We start from the raw sequence: 11,195 nt of genomic DNA, 5'->3' as shown, positions 1-11,195 counted from the left end.
AGACATTCAGTTCTTTCTCTGATTCTAGCAGAACTATAGCTTGAAGTACTCAAAACTTCTGAAAGCAAAGTCAAATTTCCTTTAGAAACATTCCCTATGTTTAACGTTAATCATACCAGTCTTTAAGTTTTTCCTGTGTATTTCACAGTTTCACAAATGCCAACTCACTCTACCAAAAGGGTATTTAACAAAAGTTTTTCTAAGACCACCTTAAAAAGTATCAGGATGGTGGCAGCGGTGTGTCTAAGAGGGAAAGACGGTGAAACCGGTTAAGCTTTCCATCTATACAGTAAATAAGGAAGAGGAAATAAATTTATACTTGAAACACTGAACTCTTTGAAGTAAAATGATACACAACCTCAAGATGTTGATTTTTAAAAATTTTTAGCCAACTTTTATTTTTATGCCTAGAAAAATACATGGGACGTTTAGGACTAATGTGCTGGGCAGCTTGCTACTTAGTGATAGTAACACAATCCTGAAAAAGCAAGCACAATTATTCTGTACTTTTTAAAAGTTTTATTCAGCAATAAGACCATAATTTTTCATATTTAAGGAGTATGAAAAATTTGTCGAGTTTTAAAAGCTGAATACATGTAGCATTGGATCAAGGCACATACAAGACTGGCCAAAGGGCGTACAATGCACTTTGGTTTTTTGTTGAAAAAAAAAATCATGGCAACAGAAAAGTGATATGGTTTTTCAACAAGTAATAGCTCACAATTCAGTAGGAAGCTAGAAGGAAATGTTACATTACAAGTTCATTATGTAATATCTGGAAAACTGTGACAGTAATGGGCAGTATTCTTGATCTTTATGAAAGTAAATTGAACATTTTATGTACAGTGTTAAAACATTTGACATAAACCAGATCTAAATTTGATTTCTAGTATTTATTTATTTTTCTTTAAATCCTTATTTAAAGTACTACTTTCTCTGGATTGTTGAGGGGAATTGCTTATAATTACACTACATTTTTAATATGCATAAAATTTCTCTGACATCCTTTATCATAAAAACATCATAAACACTAGCAATTTTGTGTTTATAATTCACTTTTCAGAAATCAGGATGGTATAGGCAAAACCAAAATGCAGTTTTGGTATTTGTGTTCATTACACTATACAGTCTAAGTTTTCATGTTTTCCTAAGTACACATTTCCCCCCTAACTTGGAAGCACATTTACATTACTGTTTTTGTGAAGTCTTTTATTTTCAAAGCTTTGCTGACAATGGCTTTAACAACAGACTTCACACTCCTTTTATGCCAGCTGATGTATTCAGTTCAGAAGATATGCTTAACTTTCTTAAGGATAATTAATTTGCTTAGAGCAAAAATGGAGATATGCAGCAAGTTTGATATTGCCCATTACTTCACACATTTTGATTTATTGAATACCACTGGGATAATACAAATTTAATAATTGGAACATTATTTCATAACCATTTTTTAAAATTAAATTTTTTCTTATTCAGCCATTCAGCCAGTTTTTTTTTTTTTTTTTTTTTTTTTTTTNTTTTTTTACATTTTATTAATACCAAAGTGAAAAATGGCCTGTGCTTATACTACAAGGATCTCATGTGGATGCAGTCCTGATTGTTCAACACAGCAAGAAAATTCACTTTCACAGTCAACAAGTCATCTTACGCAGTAGAACACAAAGTAAATGGTTTATAACTCCAATATTTGCAAGGAAAATACAGTACAAATTACTAAAAAATACTAAAATATAGAATTGTGTTCAGGCATCCCCACTACATCAATCGCAGCAGTAACCTGAAATTTGAAACTTTTAATAAAAAGTTCTTAAATATAAATTATATGGCAAATGTACAGTACATTGCTTTTTTCAGTCTCTTTTTCCAGTGTTTTGCAGTAGAACAGGGTTCCTACCATCACCTCCCTTAGGTTTAAAAAACCTGAAACACAAGTCTGCTGCAAGTCCTTCAGCATCATGAGTGCGAGTGATCTGAGTCTGGAATGCCACTGTCTCTATAGCTTCGGTTACTACTGCTTTCACTGTGATTGTTTTTGTACAGATTCATTCCATTAGGAGGAAATATGGTGTGTATTACAAACTCCTCCTTCGAGATGGGTTCATTGCTTATTGGTAGCATCTGAAAAGAAGTCTCCCTGATTTCCAGGATAGAGTTGTCCTTCTTAGTGCCAGCTTCTGCATAGTCATCCTTTCTTCTCCTCCCTTTGCTGTATGCACAGTTCCTTGAGAAGAGCGATCCATTCCTATGCACATACCAACACACTAAAGCAAGAAGGGCAATAGTAACCAGGGCCACAGCCCCACCAATGATGGCAGCCAAAGGTAAATTGGGGTTTTTGTAAGGTTCTTTCTCTTGCTCTCGATTGAGGGTGGTTGTAGGGTTGTACATTCGAAGGGATGCAGTTTCAGTCTCAATACAAACAGGAGTTTCATCAAATAGGTAGAGGTTACTGGTTTCCATGGGAACCATGCATACTTTATAGGGTGAATCAGGCTCCAGGGCTGTGACCAAGTACTCACTGCGTTCCCCTGTTACAATTGTTTCTGTTATAGATCCAAATGCCGGGCTATGGCCCAGTTTAAGCCAGCTGAGCCTCAAAGCAGTCATAGGTAGAGCAAGTTTCCAAGAGATATGAATTGTGTCAGAGGTGACAGACTTCACAGTAATTGTAATTGTTTTTCTTGCAGGACTCCCTGTGGTTTGCTGATCCTTAGTGAGCTTGGGGTTCTTAATATCTGGTTGTTTGGTCACTGGAGCTGGCCACTGTCCTTGGGCAGGATACACTGTGTTGGGTATTGCAGTGGTTATCTGAATGGTGCTGACAATCCCACTGTCCTTACAATCAAACAGTTCTGCATTGAGATCCTTAATTGCCATCCCACGAACTTTTTCTGGGGCTTGGCACATGAGCCCACGCACATTGACCTTCACAGGTAGTGATTGTAACCAGTCACGTACCCATTTCATCTTGCACCCACAATACCAGGGATTGTTGCGAAGAATCAGTTGGGTTATATTGTCCAAATCATCAAAGATACCCTGAGGTAAATTACTTAGGTTATTATTAGACATATCCAGTCGATACAGCTGCCTTAGATAAGAAAAAGCATTTGGGGGCACCCGGTTGATGTGGTTATCTTGAAGATAAAGCTTCCTCAGGTTTGTGCCTGGAAGGTTTACTGGTGCAGCAGTCAGAGAATTCCGTACCAGGGACAACTCAGTTAAGTTAACTAGGTTGAAGAAAACTTTGTCACCTAAACCATGATTGTTCAACAGGTTTCCATCTAAAACCAGGCGTTTTAGACTAGTGAGACCTTGAAGAGATGGTGATGAAATAGTGGATATGCGATTATCATCCAAGCGTAGTTCTTCTATCGTTCTGGGCAAACCCCAGGGAATTGTGCTAAGGTGGTTACGAGACAGGAAAAGCAGTCGGAGATAGTTGCTGTCTCGGAATGCTCCCTCTTCTATACTAACTGCAGAGACAGAGTTGTCATCTAAATGTAATTCTTCCAGATAGGGAATTTTTGAAAGTGAATCATAAGTGATAGTCCTTATGTTATTTTCTTGCAAATGTAACTCTTTTACATACTTTGGGAGGTTGGTAGGAAATTCATCTAAACTGTTGTGGTATAGGTATATTCTTTCTACTTTCAGTAAGTTTTTCAAATCTGAAGGAATCCCAGCATTATTTATTTGGTTGTTCTGAAGGTAGAGAGTTGTAGCATCCTCTGGTATTCCTGTTGGAATGGATGTCAGAAAGCGATCATTACAGTAAATGAAACCCGCATCGCAGCGACACACAGATGGACAGGATTTAGCCATAACGGATAGAGGTGCTACTTGAAGGAACAGCCCAATTTTAGTCCAGATGAGGAAGATGCTCCAGGCTGGGCTGATCATGGTCAGCAGTGTTGAGGTTGTTATACAACGTAGTTTCTTTTACTTCAGAACCCTAAAATGAAGTGAGTAAAAAAAGACAAAACAATAAGGCCAGCATACGGAATATAATGTTTAAAATGAATGTGAAACCTAAAATATCTATAATCACTTTTAATATTTTAATTTGTTTTGGAAGAGGGCATAGTAGGGTTTATTGCAAGCTAACAATAAACACTGTCATATAATCTGTTTACCTTAATGTTTCTTAATTTCTTTATAAATTAAAAAGTATGTCCTAAATCCATTTGATTTTGGAATGTTAAATATAATTGAAATTTTATTGAATAATCTGAAATATTTTTATTATACTTTTTATAAACCTTATAGACAGTTACTGATCAAGCTAATTGATATCCATTTCTTTCTTAATATTAATAACACCTTGGAATATTATTTGTTATATTTAAAGGTAATCATTTTACTGTTCTCAAACCACAAATTTTATATTTACTGTTTATTAGGCAAAGACTATACTGTAGAAAAATGTCATAAAATTATTCTGTTCATACTCAGGAATAGTTACAGACATCTCGAGACCCTCAATCTCAATTAAACCCATAGTTTGCTTTGATTATTAATGCCATTTCATTTAATTATTAATTTTAAGCATTATTTTAAATGGATGGATTTCTACAAGAAAATATGAATGAATCCTTCATTTGTTTTGGGGAAAGAATTATATAGCTAAGACATTCAGCTAACTAACCTAAGTGGAAAATTTCACTTCATGTTAAAATCTGTCTTTCTTCTGTTCACATTTTGTTATATATTTCATACTGCAAGTTTTAATGACTTTGTCCACATTTTTCATTATTTTCTATCTTGTAACATGTTTTCACAGTGCATTTATTTTTCTTTAAATTCTAACCTAGAACATAAATCAACTTTTTCTGTGGCTGGCAATGTATAGATTTATGCTGACGTGTTATGTAATACAATCTCTTCTGTCCTTTTAAGTATTAATTAGCCTTGATAATTTTAGGCATGAAAATAAAATACTTTGTTTTTCCTACCTTATTGAACGATGTGAGTAAATTTTGCGGGGGTGAATATCCAATGCACATATATTATTTTCCTGGTGAGGGGCTGGGACTTACAAACTTTTGTTTTGTCCTTGGAAATGTTCTTCACCGTTTATTCAAGTAATCCTATGCCGCACACACCTCCAGATCAGGCTCGCTGTTGTCAATGAACATTCCAGCTGCAGTTCAGCATGGTGGGCAAGCTTATTAAAGTGGGGGCCAGAAACAATTCTGCTTCCTGTTACTATGTAGGACACATGGCTTCCTATGTATTTTTTTTTCTTTCTGATAGTTTCTGTGTGAAGCTTCTTTTTGTGTAGCTTAATTCCCTTAGTGGAAATTGCCCTCTTTGAAATTCTTATTGGCTCTTCTGTGCAATGTGGTCAGAGATAGTAACTTCAGATCCTCATGAAGAAAGCCATTCATGATGCTAAGGCCTGTATAGTAATAGGTTTTTCAGGCAGTTACCCCCTACCTTTATTCCCATCCAGGATTATCCAAGTATAAACTTTGTACAGTAGCTACATCCTGAGGTATGATTACCTGCTGTGAAATAGTTATTTCCAGCTTTTGCTTCTTGCTGATTTTTCAGAATGTCTGGTGCAGTCACGTTATACAAGAACAGGTATTCTCTTTTAAGAAGTAAATGAAACTTAATTCAAATATTCTTCATGGAAAGAAAAGGATGCATACTAAATTTTCTTTATATTTCTCTTCCTTAAAATATACTGGGACTGAGCATCTCCTGTGAAAGTAAAAGGTTTTAATGAACTATTAATAATGAACTTTAACATACTAAAGAAATTTCCTAGACATTTGATTTCAATTTCTTAAAGCAACACATCTTTCATCATTGTAGTTGGTCAAAAGGGATAGGTTGACCTCTTTGTTTTTAGACTTCTCATTTTCTTTTATAAATAAACTAGGAGCCAAAGTTGACATTGTCATCAAACAGATAATTTCTATTACCTGATTGTGTCACTTTGAATTAAACACCATAGCTTTCAAATCCAAGCCAGTCTTTAAAAATTTACTTTTAAATCATATGCATAAAATGATAAAATGTTTATAAAGAAGAAAAAAAGTACATGTCAAAGAGGTGAGCAAATATATAACAGAGATTTTTGACAGAAATGCCAAGGTAACTTTTTAGGCATTTCTGAAAATGGTTTTACAAATCCACAATTTAGAGTCGAAAAGACTATTTTAAAAGCTTTTCTTTTGATTTCCTCAGAGCCCTGTTTGATTCTTCCTGCTGGACTCAATTTTCCTGACTGCAGAATGTTGACACCATGTCCTTTCTCTTTAGGGGTGTATCTAAGGGCAACTTAGTGATCTTGAAACTCTAAGCACTCAGGTGTTCTTGCCCAAAAGGTGACATAGAAGTTCAAGTCATATTTAGTTTTTCTGGAGAATACTGTTCTAGTTTTCTTTCAGCATACTGAGCTTGAAAAAAATTTGTATTTGAAATAGGAAGGACACTATTATTTCCATCTCCTTGTAAGGGTCACACCGTTAGAAAGCACCTCAAGACCTGATGGGGCATTTCTCTCTAGGTTCATACATGAATACGCCAGTTTTTAATAAGGGTATTTTTCATTTCCAAAAGAAGACTTTGGGCTTGACTAAAGAGATCATTGAATTTAATGTTGACTGCTTTGCCCATTATCAAATATGCAGGAAGATTTTTTAGAAGTGTGAAGGAGGTGAGTACTATTGGAATTGGTTATACGGGGTCATCAACTCTGATACTTTGTATACATGTAGGGAACATTTGAGTATCCTGGTAGTAGCAATTTGCTTCTCCCCCAGTTGTTACCTAGCATCCAACAAGGATAGCATCTGTTCCATAATTCAAATACTCTACTGAATGTGTATGTTAAATAAGGCCACAATTTGTGTTTCTGGTTCTCTTTGAAAATTCGGTTTATTTTAGTTTGCTAACTACATGCCAACATGGTCATGGGCTATATTAACAGAAGAAAAGTTAAAGAAAATTACAGACACATATAATTTATTATTTACGTAACTTAAAACAAAAATAGCAGTTAGCAGATGGATCGAACGCTCTCTAGTGAATATTGCAAAGTGCCCAGAGAGAAAAGTTTAAATGATTTATTGTTTAATGTGAGGTTTTACTGTGACGCCTTTAAGGCTTTGCTCATTATTGTCAAATTTCAATAGTATCTTTTCTTGAAAACTGTTGCTTTCTCAGTGTGTGAAAATGGAAAACCAAGCTGTTGAAATTATAATTACAAAGTTAGTTTTTAAAGTATCTTCTGCAAAAGTTTTTTAAACTTGAAAATTATTCAACATATAAAATAATGTGGTTAATTTAAATTTAGAAAACAATTACTTATGTTAAATTGCATTAGAAAGTAATTAAAAACCATTATAAAAATAACAAGTGAGAACCTGCTTAAAATGTTACCAAGAGTCAAGTATTTATAATATTCGAGGGATGATAGTGAGGAATATTTACTTGAAATGATGAATCTGCTGATTGGGGATTTAAAAATTGATTGTTCCCTGAGTCAGGTCAGACTACAGTGTGTCCAAGGTGAGGATCATAATGATAACCAGACATAAAGTAACTGCCTTTTATCTTGCATCTAAATGATATTTATTTCACCAAATCAGACTCTAACAATATGTATTGATTTTCACATTTTTAACCCAGAGAATGAAAGAGTTCTAAATTGGTGTGAAAAGAAGGAAGATTAATTTGTTTATTTTACCTGTTTTACATTTGTGAAGCTGCCTCCTGTATTCTGTTTGATATGCAAACTCACATTTGCCATTCCTACAATAGTGGTAATAATGTGGGATTAACAGAAAGCCTTAAATCTCATTAACTTCTTGGAAAATGTCATTCTCTTCTCCCCACATTGTATTAAAATAAAAGGCAAAAACATAAAACAGGTTTCTTAGGAGAGAAGGATACTCTTTCAGAAATGAAGATTACATTCAGAGCTACTCTCAAATGCCCCTACTCCCTTTACTTAAGCTCAAAACAGTTTATGTTTGACTACGTTTTGTATCTTCTCTTGCCCATTTATATTTGAAACTGTAGTGCTAAACAGATTTTGGGGTTTTGGTTTCGGCATATTAAAGGCTGCAATGATCTCTTCAATTAAAAATAAACGATCCTGTTCCATGTTTAGGCCTCCCCTTTTTGAGCTGGATCTACATATTCACGCACCTAGAAATGCTGTAGTTGAATGTCCATGATGAAATGAAAAATGACCCCGACGGGCATGGACACTGTGGCCAGGTTTCCACAACACTGACTTCAGAGCCTTTCTGTCTGCCTTGGCTTGAAAGAGGCCATTACTTCTGAACAAAAATGAATCAATCTTTTAGAAAAATACTGTTAATGGGTAACTTGGGGGGGAAACATAAATGGAGCCCTGATAACATTATGGAATGTTTAAAAAAAATTTTTAGTGGAGTCATTACTTAACTATAAAACACTTAAAACTGTAGCAAAAAGAAGAAAAACATAATCACCTCACTGATGAATCAAATTTTTAATAGGGATCCTTATATTCACATTCAGTTTCTTTTTACAAATAAAAATTGTGGATTATTTTTTGCATGTATAATGTAATCATCAAGTCTAAAAAGCTTCCAATTTATTTCCATGATGCACCCAATAAAACATGTAAATAGATAAGGATACTATTTTAGGAAAACTAATATAAGAAGTTGTATCTGAATAGAAAACTGGTATTTAAATAAAATCAAGAACTTGCAGCAATCTACATGTTTATGTGATTCCTTCCCTGCTACTACAATATTTTGGAGGTGGGAATGTTATGAGAAGGTATTTCTCATGTTTTGAGAATATTACTTAGATTAAGATGAAGCTGCATAATACTAGTGCTACCTTGTTATTTGATGCCTTAGATTTAAATTGATTTTGATTTGACCTGTTTGATCATTACTCATTTTTGAAAAATATTAATTTGATTACAAGGTTTTGATATTTTAGTTTGGTTTTAATGATTTGTCTCATAGAATGATTTCTTAATGCTGGCGACTTTTAAAAATATTAAATCTAAAATATAATGGCATGTAGAACTTTTAATCCAAGTTAGTTGCATTATTTTAAGTAAAACCTTGAGACTGAAGTAAACACAAGCTTAAACAAATGTATCCAACTTTATGAATATTTCTAGGTAAACTGGAATTTGTACAATCATAATTTAGGGTATTAAGAAGATAATTTAGTTATGCAGGCTTAAATTGCTGCTAGGAAAGCTCAACAAAATGAACAACCTGTGAATGCTAAGTCTTTGCAACAACAAATAGTATTTCAAATAAACTACATATATGGTTAAACTGAAAAACTGGAGTACATCAGGTTAGTTGATAGTGACAGCAAAATGCTTTCTAAGCAGCCTGTCTGGTAGTTAAATTTTCCATGATCATCAGATTTCAGGAAAGTTCCAATTCTTTTGTTTAATGCCAGGCAAGCGGAAGGACCTCTAACTCTCCTCTTGAGAGTCATGAAGTCTGAAGGGTTTGCTGAGAGGCAGAGAAGCAAGTGTGCCTTTTTATACTTGGTTTTATCCAGACTATTTTCTAGCCTGAACAAGGTCCTTGTTTCATTTATAGAAAATAGAGGATATAATTTCCGATGCTAAGTATTTTTACTTTTTCTTTTTCTGTTACTGGTTCTTTTCCCCTGTAGGTTTGTGACAAATGAATTGAATTCTGCTTCATTTATTTTGGCTTGTAAAGTTAAATCAAGCTTCCTTAAAACAAAAAGACAGACTGGGATATTATCTTTCATCATAGTGAATGCTGCTTCCTTTTATGATATTAAACCCAAAGTAAATGAATTAGAAAACAAGACTTGTAAGAATGAGTAAGATATCAATTTAGAGAATGGTGAAGGTAAATAGTATAGAGTTTGGGGTTGGGGCATGCTTTAAATTTGTGCTGACGTTTGAGCAAACGTAATTAAAAGTATGCCTACTTTTGTTAAACCACATTTTACCATTGCAGACTTTAAATTCCTTTTTAACCCTGTGAGTACAACTTGGTTGATGTGCTTTAAATTTCTAACATTTAAGTTTTTATACAGTAGTTCAGCAAATAGATTTACTTTGCTGTGTGGCAAGCACTGTACTACTCGGTGAGACCATCTGAAATCATAAAATACATTGCTTTTTTCATGGCCAAGTAGGGTATTACTTAAACCAGAAGAGAAAGAAAATCAACAACACGTAAACTGATCAATCCACAGTCCAGTGGCACACTTTAAAAATGGTGTTTAACCAAATGTGGTCTGTGGGTTTTTTCTTCAAAGTTGCCACGGTAACTTGTGCACATGTAAAGTGAAAGAATAAAGAACAAAAGCTGTCATTGTCTCATCAAGTGAGAGCAATTACTCCCTCCTTTCATTTAAACAGATTAATACCTGGAGAAAGCTTTTTATACATTCCTGACACTTGATTTTAGGGTAGGAAAGAGATTATGTATATGCAAAACAATTGAAGCTTTAGCTTTTGCTCAAATTATATTCTATTGCTTTCTACTTAAAATCTGTTTTCTCTGGGGTTTTCATAAATAGGTAACTCAAAGTTCTTTCTTACACAACATAAACATAGCTTTGAAAATTGTCTTCAAGTGTGGCGTAGTGATGTCGATCTGTATTTTGAACCGGAAAATACTTTCTGAAATGTATATACCTAGTTTCTTAAGAGGAAGAATGCTGTTTCAGAAGACTGTCTCTGTTGGAAATGTATTTGTTGATTTGCGGTAAATTTTTGAAATGGTGGAATGTTACAAGAAGCTGAGAAACATCCTTCTTATGGTCTTAAGAGAAAATGCAGTTTTGAGGATTAATATTGCTGAGAGATTTACTGTAGAGTTTTTGCCCGCTGGGGGGAGGTACACTCTACCAGAACACTGCTTTCAGAAGCCGCAAGTCAGATGTTGGCTGCTGCTGGCCAGTTTTTCTCTGGTTTAATTACAACAAAGCCTCCCGTTGAGAAGAACAGTGAAGGCCTCTGGGGCAAAAGGTGGGGGGTGGGAGGGAAGGGGGAAGGAGGAAAGACTGAGCGGAGAAATTATGGCCTTTGAAAAATTTACTGAATCTTATTTCCCTTGTTGACTTTATTTATGGTGGTCTTCATTTGACTTTAAACAGTTATTTCTAATGCTTTTTTTTTTTTTTTTTTATTTTTTTTTTTTTTTTTTTTTTTTTTTTTTTTTTTTTTT

At 34.3% G+C, this 11,195-nt stretch overlaps 1 protein-coding gene across 3 annotated transcripts in view; it reads right to left on the bottom strand.

Annotated features, from left to right (window-relative positions):
- Window positions 1-1,517: 1,517 nt before the first annotated feature.
- The window catches only part of FLRT3 (fibronectin leucine rich transmembrane protein 3), a 12,565-nt gene continuing 2,887 nt past the window's right edge, over window positions 1,518-11,195 (bottom strand). The window contains exons 2-3 of one of the 3 annotated variants that reach the window (XM_017498613.2): window positions 4,956-5,709; window positions 1,518-3,955 (exon numbers count right to left, since the gene is read on the bottom strand). In XM_017498613.2, the coding sequence (XP_017354102.1) occupies window positions 1,954-3,903 (1,950 nt within the window). In that variant the 5' untranslated portion in view covers window positions 3,904-3,955; window positions 4,956-5,709 and the 3' untranslated portion in view covers window positions 1,518-1,953. The remainder of the gene's footprint in view (window positions 3,956-4,955; window positions 5,710-11,195) is intronic. The other 2 variants (XM_017498614.2, XM_017498615.2) reach the window with 2 other exon arrangements.

This window comes from Cebus imitator, unplaced genomic scaffold (genome assembly GCF_001604975.1).
Source record: "Cebus imitator isolate Cc_AM_T3 unplaced genomic scaffold, Cebus_imitator-1.0 Scaffold246, whole genome shotgun sequence".
NCBI classification, from domain to species: Eukaryota; Metazoa; Chordata; class Mammalia; order Primates; family Cebidae; genus Cebus; species Cebus imitator.
Note: the sequence above shows the minus strand (reverse complement) of the source record. Positions and strands in the feature narration are given on the sequence as shown.